General features: G+C 41.5%; 1 protein-coding gene across 2 annotated transcripts in view; it reads right to left on the bottom strand.

Moving 5' to 3' along the window:
• Positions 1-17,324, bottom strand: part of dip2ba (disco-interacting protein 2 homolog Ba) — a 62,219-nt gene continuing 44,895 nt past the window's right edge. For both annotated transcript variants that reach the window (XM_080030965.1, XM_080030966.1), the window contains exons 20-38: positions 17,025-17,105; positions 16,784-16,911; positions 16,462-16,576; positions 16,051-16,252; positions 15,841-15,953; positions 13,651-13,731; positions 13,377-13,500; positions 13,136-13,257; positions 12,344-12,455; positions 10,842-10,951; positions 10,390-10,520; positions 10,100-10,268; positions 9,787-9,957; positions 4,575-4,636; positions 4,384-4,441; positions 4,180-4,254; positions 3,794-3,968; positions 3,444-3,567; positions 1-3,305 (exon numbers count right to left, since the gene is read on the bottom strand). In XM_080030965.1, the coding sequence (XP_079887091.1) occupies positions 3,053-3,305; positions 3,444-3,567; positions 3,794-3,968; positions 4,180-4,254; positions 4,384-4,441; positions 4,575-4,636; positions 9,787-9,957; positions 10,100-10,268; positions 10,390-10,520; positions 10,842-10,951; positions 12,344-12,455; positions 13,136-13,257; positions 13,377-13,500; positions 13,651-13,731; positions 15,841-15,953; positions 16,051-16,252; positions 16,462-16,576; positions 16,784-16,911; positions 17,025-17,105 (2,406 nt within the window). In that variant the 3' untranslated portion in view covers positions 1-3,052. The remainder of the gene's footprint in view (positions 3,306-3,443; positions 3,568-3,793; positions 3,969-4,179; positions 4,255-4,383; positions 4,442-4,574; positions 4,637-9,786; positions 9,958-10,099; positions 10,269-10,389; positions 10,521-10,841; positions 10,952-12,343; positions 12,456-13,135; positions 13,258-13,376; positions 13,501-13,650; positions 13,732-15,840; positions 15,954-16,050; positions 16,253-16,461; positions 16,577-16,783; positions 16,912-17,024; positions 17,106-17,324) is intronic.

Raw genomic sequence — 17,324 nt, 5'->3', positions numbered from 1 at the left:
TTCTGACAAAGGATTTTTTTATTATTTGACATGAAACACATCCAATGACCATGTGACAGTGTTTATTGTCAGGTAAGACATGTTAGAAGTTATCGCACCATTGACTTGTTCAGAATGTCTTTGCTGCAGCTCGACAATGCATAGTAACAGTCGTTGAGGTATACATTGTGGGCCCTTGAGTTGTTTTTTTGTGTGTGTTTGTGTGAAAGATCCTAATTTTATTACCTCACATGTACGTTTGAAATGTTGTGCTTAGAATAACATTGGAGGTTTGATATGTGCGCCATTACGCACAAGACAACTTGATTTATTTTTGTTTTGAATGATAAAAATGGAAATGGTTGATATGTCACGTTGCCTGTTTTCATCAAATCTCAGAGCTGATGAAAACTGCTGATGATGCAGTAAGTGAAATCTTTGAAAATGTTGGCATGGAAAAAGAATGACTTATTTTCACACACACAAAAAAAGGGCATCCGGGAAGAAGCTTTCTTTGACAGGACATTGGAGGACAAAAGTCTTATAAAGTTTCCCTTATTGAATAGCACCAATGTCTATTGAAAAGGCTTGAAGGCCAACAGGAAATTATAAAACTTTATTGAAACTTGCTGGAGTGTAACAGTAGCAACAAAAAGCAATTATCACACACTAGCTCAGAAGCTTCACTTGATTATTCATGAGTAACTCTACAACTCGCCGCAGATACTGGCTCTCGTATGTCAGTTTCTGTCACTGAAGGAAAAGTGGTTTATCGATGTGTTGCACTGTATATGTCAAGCTGCTTCCAATTCCAACCAGCTGTTAGCAGAAGTAAAAAAGATTACAATCAGGGAAATATTGATGAAACCCCTATAAAATATATTTAATTCCAATTTTGGATGGAAATAACTAAAATACAGTGGAGGCGACGTAAAAAAAATAAAATAATGAACAAAGAAAAACAAGAAGAAAAAAAGTTTCAATATTCTGGGATACTTTTCTTACAAAAGATAAACCTTGTTGCACCAGAAGAAAGCCAAATATCACTGTTTAAACTGGAAACTCACAGACACTCCCTCATGGACACACACACACGCACATAAAATGATATTGGGAAAGTGCACATTGTTCCTGCCAAAATAATCTGAAACCTTTTTTTCTTTCAATTTTGCAATGTGATAAAAATAACAATGCAGAAAAATGCTGTCAAGTATGAAAGATCAGTCAAGTTTTTTTATATCAATAAAGTTCATATTCATGTACACATTAACGCCAGTAATACAGTATTTGACCTAAAATACAGACAACATCCTTACCTCTCATTTATTACCTCAATTTCTTGTTTTTAAAAGGAGGATTTTTCAAATTTTAAATCACGGGTTGTTTACAGATTGTTGTTCATTCCTAACGTTTTTCTTTTTTCAGTGTTACAGACATTCAGAAAAAATTGGTTTAAAATGATGAAATGACAAAGGCGTGAATGCAAAGACCCCCCTCCCCTTCCCCTCCTCCTCTAAAAAAATGTGATCCGAGTATGTTTTGAGTTAGAAACTGGTGCCTTATTCCACATGTCAAAAATTTTGGAATATTTTTTTACTTTCAAATACACTTATGCAGCTAGAAATGAAGGATCAAGCATAAAAAGTACGTTCCACAGGTTTAGTAAGGCAAAGTTCTGTCCTCTTCTTTTTTAGAAAATCAACAGTACAGAATCATATGTCACAATGGTGCAATTAAAGGCACTGACCTGCCTTCTGATGATCTACACTGATCTAATTGGCTGCAAGGCTAGTATTAAATAATATAAATTATGTTCTTTGTTTTAACATGGGAAACTACACACGGACTGAAAGCTATTGGCTCACTTCAATACAAGCCAGGAAAATCAATAACTTGAGCTGGAGCTGTAGATGTTCAAACTTTTTTGACTTTGAAAAGTCCGAAATATCCATGCAAAGTCCATTTGCGACCAGTGGATCTTCGAATTTTTTTAAGTCAAGAATGAAGAATCCAGCTTAAATCTTGTATGCTTTCTTTTTTTAGGCTCACATGTGGACATCAACTGCTCTCTTAATTTGCATGCACACCTAAACACCAGCTTCAACTCTTCTTCTGCGAATGTGTTAATTCTTAACAGTAATAAGAACTTTCTAATGGACCAAACTTCTACTCACCCGGAAATGTATTATTTTTGTGACACAGATCATCTTTAATTTCCATGTTTATGAAGCAAGAGTCTTTCTTTTCCCACACCAACAAATAATTCAAGTGTATTTTTTTAGTAATGTAATGCGTGAATGCCGGCAGCATGTTCCCTAAAGTATTTACAGTATGTGATGGGAGAGCCACGGTGCACCTGGAAATATTTCCCGACCCATGTGGGCTGCACTTTTTAATACTGATGTGGATTTGCTCTTGTGGAAAGCAGCAAATGCAGGGGGTTTCCCCTTGAGGCAGGTGAGACCCAAATTGGACTCAGAGGTGCGAGGACTTAAAGTGCAAGAGGGGGAAAGTCCAGCTCCTCTCAGCAGTTCCAGTGCGCCATCCTGCCTTCAAGAATTGAGGGGGGTTAAAAAAACTAGAACAAAAAAATGCAAGCACATGAGGATGAATGGATTAAAAACTAGGAATGGAAGGAGGGGAGGATTTTCTTTCTATGATTTAATTAAAAATGTCTTAAAAAACATGAATTGGAGCAATGAGGGTGAAGTGGGATGCTCACAGAGAGGATAAAGATAAAAAAAATTATCCAGGTAACAGATGGACCTACTACACGAGAGAACATGTTTTTCCCCCTCGGTAAAAATCAAAGTGACCCTGGACTGCAGCGATTGAGCAGGTGGAAGCAAAGAAGAAGTTTCTGAGAGGGAAGCAGGTTCTCACTACAGTACTCGTACTGTACTCAGTACTATAATCGCATTCCCACAGTTTGGTGTTTTGAATGTGTGTCTGAGGTCTAAAATTGGGGGTTGCTTCTGAACGCACCACCCAAATCCTTCTTCCTCATGAGAGTTCTCAGAGCCCGGCTCAGTTTTTCTGCATCTTTCCTGGGTTTTGGTGAGGTGGGCGGCTATCACATGTTGTAGGCCACGTAGATGGGGTCCAATTGGTCTGCCAGGAAGGAGTCTCGCAGATGCATCCTCTGCTTCTCTCCTCTGGAGTTGATGGGAATCACCCCAGGGTCCACGATGACCACCACCCCGACGATCAGGTGGTGTTCCTCCAGCACCACGTTGGTGACGAGGGGCACCAGGTCCAAGGCCTCCTGCTCCGAGCCGCTCAGCTCTGCCACCACCACCAGCAGGTTGGTCCATGTAAACACAGCACTGAGGAGCGAGAAGGGTAAGAGGCCCAGGCACAATTCATTCAGAAATGTTATACTGTGTGGATTACAGGCGATGGCATTTCTGAGTGTAAAAAATAAATAACTAAGAAAATGAACAGCACTAATTGAAGGACCTCACCTTTCTGCGATGCTGCGGTGGGTTCGAGACACGGACGTCTCGATGTCGATGGGGTGATAGCGTAACCCCCTCAACTCCAACGTTTCATCGAGGGAGCCCACCACAAACAAGGCATCATGCCGATCTGCAGCAGAAAATAACAAAATGACATGAATTTATTTTTTAAAGATTGTTTTTAGGGCTTTTTTAATGCTTAATTGATAGTTCAAATAGATAGAGATGAATTGGCGCAGAGAGGGGAATGATATGCAGAGAACGACCACGGGTCTGACTCAAACCGGACTCTCGGGTGGGTGGGGGCTCTTACCACTACACTGAATGAGGTCAACTTCTTTCATATAGCCTCTCACCTCCGCTTGCATCCAGCAGCTCAGTTCTCTTGATGAAGCCCAGGTAGCCTGTCCTGGCCCACAGAGTGTGGGGCTCACCGAAGCTGAGTCTGGTGTTGAAATGATCCGCCTGCAGGCTCTCCTCCCCATAGATAGTGTAGTAGCCACTGGCACTGTGAGGGCTGGTCACCCAGATCTGAAGACAAAACAAATCAGTTTCTATTGTGTGTGATGACCTATAAAATCTCGATTATATCCCAGATCAAATCACACAGTCAAATTAATAGATTGGTGTCCCTGCTTTGCTCTTTTTACTCTGTGCAGGTGAAACCTCTCAATAACTTGAAAAAACTGAAAAAATAAAATGTTTAAGTCTCAGAATCCCATGATCCTCTTTGCCCACTCACCTCCCCAAGATGTGAGTCTCCCAGCGGGCCTCTGGTCTCCGGGTTGACTATGATGACCCTCACTCCTGGTAGGATCTTAGAGGATAACAGAAAAAAGAAAATTCGGCTTCATGAATAAAACAACCACTTCAAGAACCTTTCTTGGACTGTGGCCGGCGTGAGCATCGCACACTGGAGTCTGTTTCATTATTAAACAATACTTACAGTGCCTGACTCCATGAGTGGTATACTCTGTGGCGCTCCTCGTTCCACCAGCCTCACCCTGATGGACACAGACAAAAGTCAGCCTGTCAATCAATCAATCGGTCCGAGTTCACCGACAACATTTGTTTTTACCTATCAGGTCATGTGACATGTGTACACTTTGTTCTGGCTACAAGTGTTTCCAGTCTTACCTGTCATGGCGCAGAGACTTCATGTCAACATAGACGGTGGAGGGATCTGGCCCAGCAGTTCCCTGAGGACAGTGAAAACCCAAGAATGTAAGAAAGCAAACCTTACCTGAAGCCGTTTGGCCCATTTAGACAATCAATTGACTACTATATTTCAGCATTACTAAGGAGTTGGCATGGAAAAACATGTGTGTAGAGTAGAATAACAAATGTTTTTATTTATTTTATTTCACCTTTACTTCTACAGGCAAGTCATTAGGAACAAGTTCTTAACACTTATTTACAATGGTGGCTTGACAAAGGACAAAAGCAACTTAGGGGAAAGGAAGGAGCGCTAGGTCATAAAATATAATAGACATTAACTATAGTTTTAAATAACATAGGGGAGAGTGGGGGGAGCTGTGCCACTTTTTACTCAAAATGACTTTAAAGTGAGGCTTTGACAATAATGTCTCCAACTAAAATGTGTATGTGTATTTCAGGATGTGGTGCATCCCTGGCAACAATAACTTTGGATCTGAAATAAACTGTTTAAGAAATAAAGCTTTCGGAAAAAAAGTTGTCTTATGGCACAACTTGCCCCCGGTGCGGGGTGAGTTGTGCCTTTGGAGAGAATACCATGGGGTAAATTGTGCCATTGATATGGCACAATCAATGTCTGTAGCTACTGGGGATGGGCGTTAGTAATCGAGTACTCGAGTACTCCTCGTTTCAAATGATCTCGATTGGTGGATGAGGAAAATCGTTTTTTGTTTTTTTTTAGTGTTTGTAGCCCTTAGGCCGGCCGCCCCTATTTTAAAATGTTGTGTACAAAACGGCACAAAACGGATATAAAGTTTAACAAAATTAAATATTTTGATCCAAGTTAAATAAACTAAGCGTTGTGTCAAACAGAAACCGCAAATAACTGCCACCTCCGTGCAGCGCAGCCAGTGTGTGGTCTCCACAGCACCGCGGAGCTGAATGCGGTGCTGGAAAACTTGGAAAGTCACGTCGGTCTAAAGAAGCCAGGCTGACTTCGGGCACATTCGAGCAAACGACATTTAAGAAGCCTTTATTATGGAATATAGGATTGAGATTCAAAAGCCGACGGTGTAACGTTCCGTTAACGAGGAATTAGTCGCGGTAATTAGTCACGGACAGGAGTGAGCATTACGCGGTTGGATAGGCCTACTACTTCTACTGCTTTGGTGAGTTATTTAGCCTATCTATGTGTTTAAATTGTAGGACAATAATTTTATTGTATTTGCTGCCCTTCTTATTTTAAATGTCTATTTTGAATGTTAGCCAACTACAGCCCATGCTTTTTTTCTCTCTCTTTTTTCTCTCTCCACCGCAGACCTACTCGATCGGTTTAAATTGTGGTCCGCTTATTTAATTACTTTCAGTTAGGAAAATGTGTTTTAAACTTGTGGAAAATAAATCCTTAATATCATATGGCAACTGTGACTGTTTGACATAAGCATTGAGCGCTTTATTGCGGTCAACCGTTGTTCTGTAGACAGATGCGTTGCGTCCTAAAAATAGAAAAAAGTTTGACGAGGAATCGATTGATCCTCGAGGAATGCAAGCGATCACACGAGTAGCGAAAACACTCGTGCCCATCCCTAATAGCTACTATTGCACAAAATGGTAACACTTACGTACGTTATGCAAATATGCAACTTGTTTGTTGAAATGTGGGAGCTTCCTCAGGGGCACTTTACACGGCCACGCAAAACGGTGCATACGCAGAAAAATTTCTGCGGTTGCACTATATCATTTACAGGAAAACAGCAAACGCAAACACAAACGCAGGCATGAACCGCAGATTTTTGAGATCACCTCCGAGGGAGGATTTTTTGGAAAACTTAACGGTTTTGGTTTCCTGTAAACACCGAAACCATTTCCCCTGATAACGCTGACGTCACGGCTCCACCCTCACACATGCGCATTGCGTTTGGATATAAATAGGCATGCGCCGTCTTTGTAGGTCCACGTGCGCCAGTTGGAAAACAACAACAACAATGGCGGATCACCGAGCTGTATTCATTGTGCTCATGGACGTTGTGCTGTTGCTGATGCATTTGTTATCGTGCCACCAATCGCTCCTACAAGCAAATAGGGAAAGAGTTGTGCTCTGCCTGTTTTTCTAGCTAAATAAACGTGTGTCACTTCTATATGCCAGGGACACGGCTCTACATTAAAAAAACACTATCAGCGTGCAGCGGTTAAGTTAGGCTACTGTTCAACAAAAGGAGCATTAAGGCTATGGCTTCACAGTAAAAGCATTTCACTGGCTAAACATTCATAGCATTTCGCTGGACACACGTGAGTTGACTTTTATTTTGAAGTACGCCTAACAGGAAAATATCCGCTCACGAAGCCCCTTCACTATCAGCAAGTCTGCTGTTTTTCCGAGTTCAATGCGGTGAAATAAGAGGACAGAAAGCTTGTCTTTTACAATATTTGTAACCCCAAGCTTACACCAACCGCTTTATGAACGTTAGTGGCATTAATTTTCGGTTACAGTAAGGTTTTATGCATCAAATTGTACCGGAAGAGCTATCTACTAGGCTGTGTCACCGCTGACTATTGGCTTGGCATGGCTGCTACTTCAGCGATTTCGGCCCGTTTCCTCTGAAAACTTTGTGTACGGGTGAAGATGTCAGATAAATTGTGTCTGAACGGGGGTTTTTTTTTTAAACCAAAAACGGGAAAACTCACGTTTTCACCGTGTAAAGTGCCCCTCAAGCTGCCATCTCTTTCCCGACAATCCCCTCTGTGCACGAACTCTTACATATGGTAATTAAACATTATAACACCTGCGGCTTATTGTCTAGTGCAGCATATAGTACGGAAAGTATGGTAACTATCTTACCTCTGCACTACTATCTTTGTTAACATGTGGATGTCTGGGTTTTATGTCTTATTTTATTTTTGTTAATTTACCTTCATGTTTTACCGACTGAATGCACTATGTACAGCACTTGCGAACTGTTATAAATAGGGCCCGACCGATATATCGGCCGGCCGATTTAATCGGCAGATTATAGCACATCTCCGAAAAATCGGCAATAGTCAAAATGGCATTTATTTTTATTTTTTTTCAAGCAATCATGTTGATTGAGATGCATTGCTGCCCCGGAGGTAGCCTACATGCATAGCATTAAAGTTATAGCCTATTAACAGCAGCATCAGGTGTGCTGTAAAACATTGGATTAATTCACACTTGACAGTTCACAATTGATAGAATTTATATAGTGCTTTATTGGAGGTCATTCAAAGACACTTTACATCATACATATAGAAAATCATACTTATAGAAAAAGTAAACAAAATAAAGAAAAATTAAGGATAAGGTTTGGAGTCAGGTGTAATTATGTTTTCTGAAAGAGGTGAGTTTTGAGTTGACTTTTGAATGAGTTTATTTAGTCTAAGATGCAGATTTTTGAGTTTGGAGGGAGGGAGTTCCAAAGGGTTGGGGGCAGATACATAAAATGCTTAATGTCTGAGTTTAAAAATGCGTCATGTCCAGGGCTGTACGCTTATTTTTTCAGGTGGTAGCACTGGTGCTAGCAAGCAAAAAAATTCAGTAGCACAAAAATAAATTTGGTAGCACACAAAGTAGGCTATGATTGAAAACTTGCATAACCTTAACCCTTGCATTTTGCTCTAATTACCTTTGAGCATGTCATCCTGGTCTCATTTGAGATTCACAATTAATATGATATCCTAGTGGGTGCAGTAATAATTGTAGAAAAATTAATAGGGGTGCACTGATTGCGATTTAGAAAAAAGAATCTAACCTGCCAATTGCAATTTTTTGCTGAGTCAGAATTATTATTATAATGTCCTTCTGTTAATTAAAACCAAACTTTAAAACATTAAACATAGCCTATTAAATTAATAAGTATACATATTGGTACAATTTAGGATAAATTAAATAGGTTGTTGTGAATGTGTTGGGAGTAGCTTTTCAGTGGCTTATTTAAAACTTTGTAAATAGACTAGGCTACTGTTGACTGCTCTCTGCAGCTGAATGAGTTGCCTTTCAAGCTAGAAAAAAGCGCTAACTTCCTGTTCTTACCGGCTTCAAAATAAAAGTCAACTAACGTTTGGCTAATAACAGGCTTTTAATGTGAAGGCGCACAGGAAATGTTCTGTTTGTACACGAGCTAACTTAACTGCGGTAATGTGCCGTCTCCTTCCGGTAATTGCCGTTGGTGAAGTTTTTATACCTAGAATCGCTGCACCCGCGGCGCACAGATCCCGAGCACACATCTTTCACCAGCCAAGTGGAGGGTGGATTCAATAACTTACTTGCCTAAGACTCATTTACCCGCAGTGTTAATATAGAGCCCTCTAAGCAGTGTTGTGCATCTCTCCTCTGTGTTTCAAAGAGACAACATCTGCTCATTATCAACCTGTCGCACGAGTGCTAATGGGTTCGTATTCATCATCGCACGTGATCAATTTCAGTAGCAAATGCGATCAAAACTGTCGCACTGTACAGCCCTGGTCATGTCACTTAAGACATATTTGTAACACTTTATTTGTTTTAGATAATGCATATTTCAATTAATAAAAAGTTCCTGTACACCTATCGACAGTAACAAGTATTTATATATATTTAAGGGTTCAAAAAAGTAAATTTTTTCAACATATATTTTGGGGACTAAAAAAAAAAAAAAATCGTCCGATTTAAATTTACCGTAATTTTTCTCTGAAAATTATCGGCATCGGCATTCAAAAATCCATATCGGTCGGGCCCTAGTTATAAATGTGCTTTTATAAATACATTTTACTTACTTATAACTCACCCAGGCACTTTGGCACAAATCACCCCAATCCCAGCATTTAGGGATAACATCGTGCTAACTGTATAGACTCAAGTGTAGCATACTAAAGCACTAAAACACGTGTCAAATGTTTTCAAACGTGTCTATAATTGTTCAGACACAATAATCAAAAAACTATCATAGAAATTTTACTTGGGAGGCAAAACTGTTTTTTGAGCTTAAATGTGCTTTTATCTTATTCCATGTGTCTCCTTTCTTTACAGGATTTTACTACTTCCCAGCTGGTACAACTCAACCCACTCTCCCCTATAATAAAACTTAAATACCAAACTAAAATTGACAATGAGAACACAGACAGCAGTCAACAAGTTTAACGCGACTACAGTGATTCACAATTGAACACTGTAGAGTCGGTGTGTCCTTATAAAACTAACCTGCAGACAGATGGCCAGGTTGACCCTGGAACCGAAGGCTGTGCTGACGGCGCGTGACGACAGGCCGAGATCTTTGAAGAGCTTGGAGAAGGACTGTGTGAGAGAGAGACGAGGACGTTCCTCTGCTATCACCACGCAGCTTCGCACGCATGACAGATTCAGACCCCGCGCCTGGAGACACGCAGGAACAGCTAAATCAGCACTGAAGCATCCAATTATTCATTACTATAAAATAGACTGATACAACATCCACATGCTGTAAACACTGAAATAGTCCATTTATTTTGTGAGTGTATGAGGGTGTGATTCTCACCTTCAGCATCTCTGTCTGAGTGCCCAGGCCTTTGGTGCAAAGCTCCATGACAGAGTAGGAGCAGAAAGTGTCTCTAATCTTGTACTGACTGAGCGTACTCAGCCACAGAGGCAGTGAGCTCTCCAGCTCCAGGGGAGGGATAAGGATGGACTGGTGACCTGAGTAAACACTGGCGGGAAAAAACACTTGTTACAGCAACAACGCCACATTTACAGTAAATAGCATGTTATATGTGACGTGATCGTCAGTCACACAGACACAGTGTGTATTTGTGAGTGTGGGTGTGTTACCTGGAGAGGCACCACAGGACAAAGCCCAGGCCACAGTACGGGTCCAGGCAGATGGCTATTTGGCGTGAGGAGTAGAGTTCACACTGCAGCTTAATGGAGCGGCACAGAGTACTGATTGCAGCATGAGACATCTGATGAGAAACAGACAGAAGCTCTTAAAAATATACTCAGTTAGTGCCACCTTCAACTTAACAATGTATATTTACTTGATGATTTTTTTTTTCATAAGCATTTTAATTTGAGTATTTAACTTTAAAAAATCCCCTACAAACAAATTCCTGAATATACAAAATTTCAAGTGAAGGCACCACAAGCAAAGCACATGTTTAACTTTACATCCCTCTGACTAAAGGGATTAAAAATGTTAATGACACAAACAGATAGCTTTAAAAATAAAATAAAAATAAAAATCATGTTTTATATGATATGCATAATTTGAGAGAGTAATTTACCTTTACTCCGGTCAACATGCCTGTAGTGGACACACTGAAGTCCAGGTAGGCCAGCATCTCAGCTGTAGGGGGTTTGTAAATGTGGGGAGGCCGCTTTCTGGGGAGATCATCTAGAAGAAGGAAGTGACGTTTGTTTATTTTCTTACTTGGACAAAATAAATCGCACACTTTTGCTGTCTTACTGTTAGTGTTGTTGTTTACTATTGAGTTACTGTTGAGTGGGAGGATGGTATAATGTCGGATGAATAACTCCTCACACGTATGTCACATACAATACCACTCAGTTCATGAGCAAATCCACTATCATTTAAAAATGTTGTTGAGTTTTTTTTCCTGCATGTTTTAAGGTACGAACACACTGCACATCGCCGCGCGGCGAGTTTACATAGAAAGTCAATGTATTTCGAGCGCCGCCGCGCGAATCGGCGGCCGGCGGCGAGCGGATCACGCGGCACGGCCAGGGGCGGCGCGGCGCGAATGCTGCGGCCGCCGCAGAAGTTGAAAATATTGAACTTTTCGCCGCCGGCCGCGCCGCGATAGCCAATCAGCGTTGAGCTCCTCCCGACATCACTCGGGTGAGTCTGCTGAGCTACAAGACACGTGAAACCTGGCTGGCGGTGCAGTCGGGAAAGGAGGGATGAAGGGAAAAAAGAAGGAAAAGACAGAGAGACAGAGAGAGAGAGAAAGTTCCAACACATCGATAAAATGTATGACAGCAGTTTAATGAGACACCTTTTAGTAAAAGGAGCAAGGAATAGACTCACATTATAGAAGAGAGAAGGAGAGAAAGCCAGGGAAGATGTACGGCAGATGAGTGAATATGCAGAGACAATAAAAACTAAATACGACAACTGACACTTCCAAACATTTCCCTAAACATCTGAAAATCTGTTTGGGTTTTCTCTACATGTTGATATGCCGGCGTGAATGTGTAGCCTATATGCACGGCCATCGATACATATGTGCGTGTGTGTGTGTGTGTGGGCGGGTTGTGTGTGTAGCCTATGTGTGTGTGGGCGCATGTGTGGGTGTGTTTACGAAGCTTGGGTGGCAGGTGGCGGGGAGAAATGTGTGAGAGGTGCAGTGAGACCAATACAAGGGCCGATGGCAGAGATGAAGAAGGCAGAATAGCCTACTTCAGAGACGCTCCCAACAAAAACAAATCAGTGAGGATGACGACGATGATGAGAGAGATGTAAATAGCGGGAAGAAACTGGGCGTGCACATTCAATGAGTCATCGGGCGGCGGGCGGCGGCCGGCGGCGGACACAAATGAGCCAAAATGACCACGCGGCGCGGAACCTGCGATTCGCGCGGCCAACCGCCGCGCTGTGCAGTGTGTTCGCACCTTTAACACTACAGAGTATATCGACCCTTAGTCTATCTTGAGGACACCTTGTGGCCAGAATGGGAAGTGTTTGTATTAAATCCAGACACGTCTACAGATGTTTCAGAACAGACAGTGAAGTACAAATGACTTCACATAATGCCTAATGTTGCACCTGTATCGATGATAGTGGGCCAGGTCTTGATGTTGACGCTGGCCGCAGCTTCCCTGGACCTGAGGATCCTCATGAGAGGCTGAGTGGTGAGGATGCAGGCTGCTTTGCTAACCTGTGACACAAAGTAAAGAGTAAAGAAAAAAATTAAATAAAAAGTCTCTTGAAGGATACAACCACACTTTAACAGTGTAAAGGGTAAATAAAAGAAATACAAATCCTTCATTCGAGGTGTTGCTCAAATAAAAGGCCTTTAATTATCGTTACACTTTATTGATTCCTGAAGTAAAATTCAATTTTATTTTCTTCCCTCCAGGGAAATCAGTTATAGTCAATAGCAGAACTATTTCACAGAAGCTGTGCGGCATTAAGTTACTTGCTTAAGGGCACTTCAATAAATATAATAGATTGCTGAAGTGGTGAATGAAAAGTATCAGAAAGGCTCATAAATCTTTTTGACGTATACGATACATATGTTGGTGGTTGAAAGCAATCTAAGACTGACAAATTAAAGCCTGCTCTAATGTTCAGTAATAATATCTGGTTATACGTATCTAGAAAAGTGACTACAATATCCTAAAGGCTGTAATGAAGCAAAAGTAGACGTTTTTTTTTCTACTATTGAATCTAATCATGAAAAGCATTTTCTACCTGAATTTGCTTGGAGTGACTTAACCTTTAAGGAGCTGAAGCTTAATGCAAAGATAATCCATCGTACATGAATTACACCATGTAACAGAAGCACCATGAATCAAAAAATTCTTTAGATTTTCATGACAGTGTTGAGAAACTCACATCGATGATCATGCGGACCGTGGGGAGAGTAGCAGCCAGGTTCTGTGGGTGAGGCGGCCTCACTGTCACAGGGATGACCCCCGCGTAGAGACAACCATAGAAGGCAGCTATAAGGTCAACACCTGCAGAAATAAGAAAGGAACCAATTAAACAGCCGTACTTTTCCACTGAACGTTAAATGGAGAAATGAGGGCAGATGGCCGTCTACAATGATGAGGGGTGTGTGGCTGTGTGTGTTCACCTGGGGGATAAAGCAGCACCACGTTGTCTCCTGTGTTGAGGCCACCTCTCTCCATTAAGGTAGCTGTGATTTTCTCTGCTCTCTTGTGCAGCTGAGCACATGTGGCTGTGCACACCGCCACCCCCTACAAGAAAAGAAGAGTAAGAACAGCTTAACTCACAGTCAACAAAAAGAAAGACAGAAAACTGTGCAATATATACGTTGATTCATAATTGATTGGATGATTGATTTTGTATGATTGGTGTGTGTGTGTGCGTCAGAGTGTTTAATCTACCTTGGCATTCAGCAGCACATACAAGACATGGTCTGGGTCGGTTTGAGCTCTCCATTGCAGAGATTCAGACAAGAACTGGTGCTGGAATGAAAGTTTGACATTGCATCATCAAGAATTGTGGAGTCTATATACAGTATGTATTGGACAATAAGAAAACATAACATAAACAAAGCTGCATCAGTGACAAATAATAATCCATTTAAAAATGATCAACAGATAGAAAGACATAAAAACTAGTCCAGCCCACTTCAGTTCATATATCACCAAACCAACAGCCAAAAATAAACGGTCCTCTCAGTGACAACAGAAACCTTCTGTTCATTTTTTAAACTTCGTGTGAAATAGGGAACAGAAAACCTTTTGACCTGTCACAGAGAGAGACACACAGGCACACGACAGGAGCATGGGAGTGTCCAGCGAATCTATAATTTTTTGCCAAGTGCAGGGTCATGCCGGGACCATCTGCACATGGTAGGAAGCAAATTGAAGCCACTGTCAACAACTATCAAGCTCTGGGCCAAGACATTTTTGAAAAGTTTCCACAACACTGATTATTCTTACTATAAAATATATAATATAATATGATAATATTTGATGCAGTATTAGCCCCTCGATAAGTAAGGTCAATAAGCTGAGGAACTGGCTGGTGCACTGGACTGGAACAGACAGGACAGTAAAGCAAAGAAGTCCTTTACAGGCAGGAGCCAAGGGAACATTAGGCAACACATAAAGTAAAAAAAAAAATTAAGGTAATACCAGGACGTTCTCTGGACAAACGAACATAATATAAAGCAGTGTCACATGGCTGGCAATGTTAAATAATCTGTCCGGAGCCGTCCTTTGTGAATCTCTCTCTCTCTCTCTCTCTCTCTCTCTCTCTCTCTCTCTCTCTCTCTCTCTGTGTGTGTGTCAGACAACCGCTCGTGCTATGGACAACAATTAATCAGGAGAATAGACTGTATATAAAAAGGGGATCAGGAGTCACATCATGCAGACCAGCTGCCCTGACCACTGATCAAGCCATGCTACATGTGGGAGCATCACAGTGAACACAGCGAGCAGAGGTGCACACAAAAATGTTTATTGTCAGAAATAATTTTATTTGGGGGGTTTATTACATGATATTCACATAACGCATCACAGTGTTTGACATGGGTCTTCAATGGCCACATATGCCACTTGACTTGCTCAAAGTCTGAATTACCTTTAAAAGTAAGAAATGAGAAGCGAGGAACTTCACTCACTTGGAGTAGATTATTATCACTTAATTTACTGCCGAGCTTTTGGTTTGGCAAAGTTTAGCAGCCTGCCAACCATCCCCCATGTTAAGAAGGAATACTGGGCACTGATAAATGAAGGATGGTGATTAACTGGACTATTAATGTATTACTGCATATTATCGTATTAATCGTGTGGACCCCTGCTGGCCAAGGAGCGAGCTTGGACAGTGATTCCTGAGCGTGACAGTTGGCCATTAGGCCACCATGGCTGCAAAAGCGCATCTGACTGACAAAAGCAGCAGAAGCAAAGACGGGTGGGGCCCCAGCTAGAGCCTTACCATCATGGTGGGCCACATACAGAGCTAAAGCCCAACTCAGGCAAAGTAGAGGCAGAACAACAACAGAGATTTAGACATAAGCATCCATTTTCTACCGACTGTTACAGGGTCATCTATTATTACGAACACAATCAGAGCATTTTCAGTTTATACATCAGATAAAGGTGAATAGCTTTGTGTATAATACAATGTAGGGCCCAAACTAAATTAATTCTCTTTTTCTTGATTAACCGATTGATCATTTGGTCTATAAACAATCAGAAAACATTATATAATGCCTATTACTATTTCCTAGAGCCTAAGGTTATGTCATCAAATGTCTTGTGTCCAAAGATATGCAGTTAACAATAATAAAGACACCAAAATTAGAAAAATCACATATTTGGCCAGTTTGGGTTGACGTATTAATGTAACGTGTGTATTATTCAGTAACTAAGCGTAGCAATAGTATGAAGTTTATTGACAGAGTCATGGATGTTGACAGCTTATATATTATAATTTACAATATTATATTAAGCTGTTGAAAAAGTCACTTAAGTCAAATAATTCCTCAATATGTCTGGTAATTATTCTTGGATGAGTGTAGTGTTCCAAAGTAAGATTTCAGAAGATGTCTGTGTGGTAAATTGTACCTTTCTAATCAGATCCTGGTCCTCCACCACACCCAGCTCTCTGCCTGTAGCCTGGGCGATCCGTTTCCCTGCCACCAAGTTGCCAACCAGCATAGAAGCAGGGCCGACATCCACTGAACAGATCAGAGAAAATACGATACCACATGACAATTCATATTTATAATATTACCTTCTTTGCTGTGATGTTTAGCATCAGTGGATATGGTGTACCTGGCTGTTTCTGACGTGGCTTGGGCAGGTTGGTAACACACGTGTGTGGGCACATGAGGATATTACAGGGGTGCAGGTTTCCCTCCAAAAAGTTCTGCTTGGTTTCACAGATGTGGATGCCCCCAAGGGGTGTCTTCGGGAGAGTGTTGGCCGGAACGAGTGCGAGGCAGTACAGGCCGACCTGGTGGATGCTGTCGATCGCCTGAGCAGGAAATAAGCATCACGTGACATGGAAAAAAAACACAGCTTATCATAAAATATCCTTATAAGAAGAGTTTAAACATAACTGGGGGCTTAACAGGGAGGGTCTGTTACATAACAAGAGTTAGTTACAGCATAATATCATAATTGAGAACCTGAAGATACATTTTTGTTGAATATTCCCTATGTTGTACTGTCCATGTGATTTACCTGCAATACTCGACTCATCCACTGGAAGCTGTCCTCCTCACTGGCATCAGGCCTCTGCTCTGCCACAACCACTATCCTTTCATCATAAAACACTGTGACTGAGAACACAGCGATCCTGCACGAATGACAGAGAAATAAGAAACACACAGGTACACTGTTTAAGTGGGGTTCAATTATTAACATTATATTGGCACATATGGCTAAAATGGTCTCCTTTGGTGTTGCCTGTGCATCTATGCATCATTTTTTAGGGTGAAACAGTGTACACACCCATAACAGGAGCGTCAAGCATACGGGCTCAGATAGGAAACCAGCGTCTCACCTGCCCCTGTAAACGGTTTTGACAGGCTCCACTGCTAGTGCGGTGGCCACCAGGTCGTCTGCATTGTGGCGACGCCCACTCACCATCAGCAGCCCCTCAATCTTCCCCACAACAAACACTAGACTGCCCTGTGGAACAGACGGCTCAACTCAGTATGGAACACGAAAGTCTCACCCCCCTTATTTCCTCAAGTCAATTTAAGAAAGATAACTGTTTTTATGTATGCGTATGAGTTGCTTACCGGTCCTACAAATCCTAGCAGGCCAGTCCGACTGAAGGGAATTTCTCCTATGGGTGCTCCAGCTTGGTTGACAGGTATCACCTTTGGATTAGCAGACAAATAAAAGATTGGATCTCACCCAGACATTATGTTATATCTTAAAGCCAAAATATATGATATAATGAGGGAATAAACAGAATGCAACAATTTCATGATGACTGTGGCTCCTTTTCATGGTTCATGTATATCTGTGTTTCTTTCCCATCTACCTATTTTTCTAAACCAGCCAATCCTGTGCAGAGTGGAAGGGGACAGGCAGTG

The sequence above is a fragment of the Ammodytes marinus genome, assembly GCF_949987685.1.
Source record: "Ammodytes marinus genome assembly, chromosome: 7".
NCBI lineage: Eukaryota > Metazoa > Chordata > Actinopteri > Uranoscopiformes > Ammodytidae > Ammodytes > Ammodytes marinus.
This window is presented reverse-complemented; position numbering and strand designations above follow the sequence as displayed.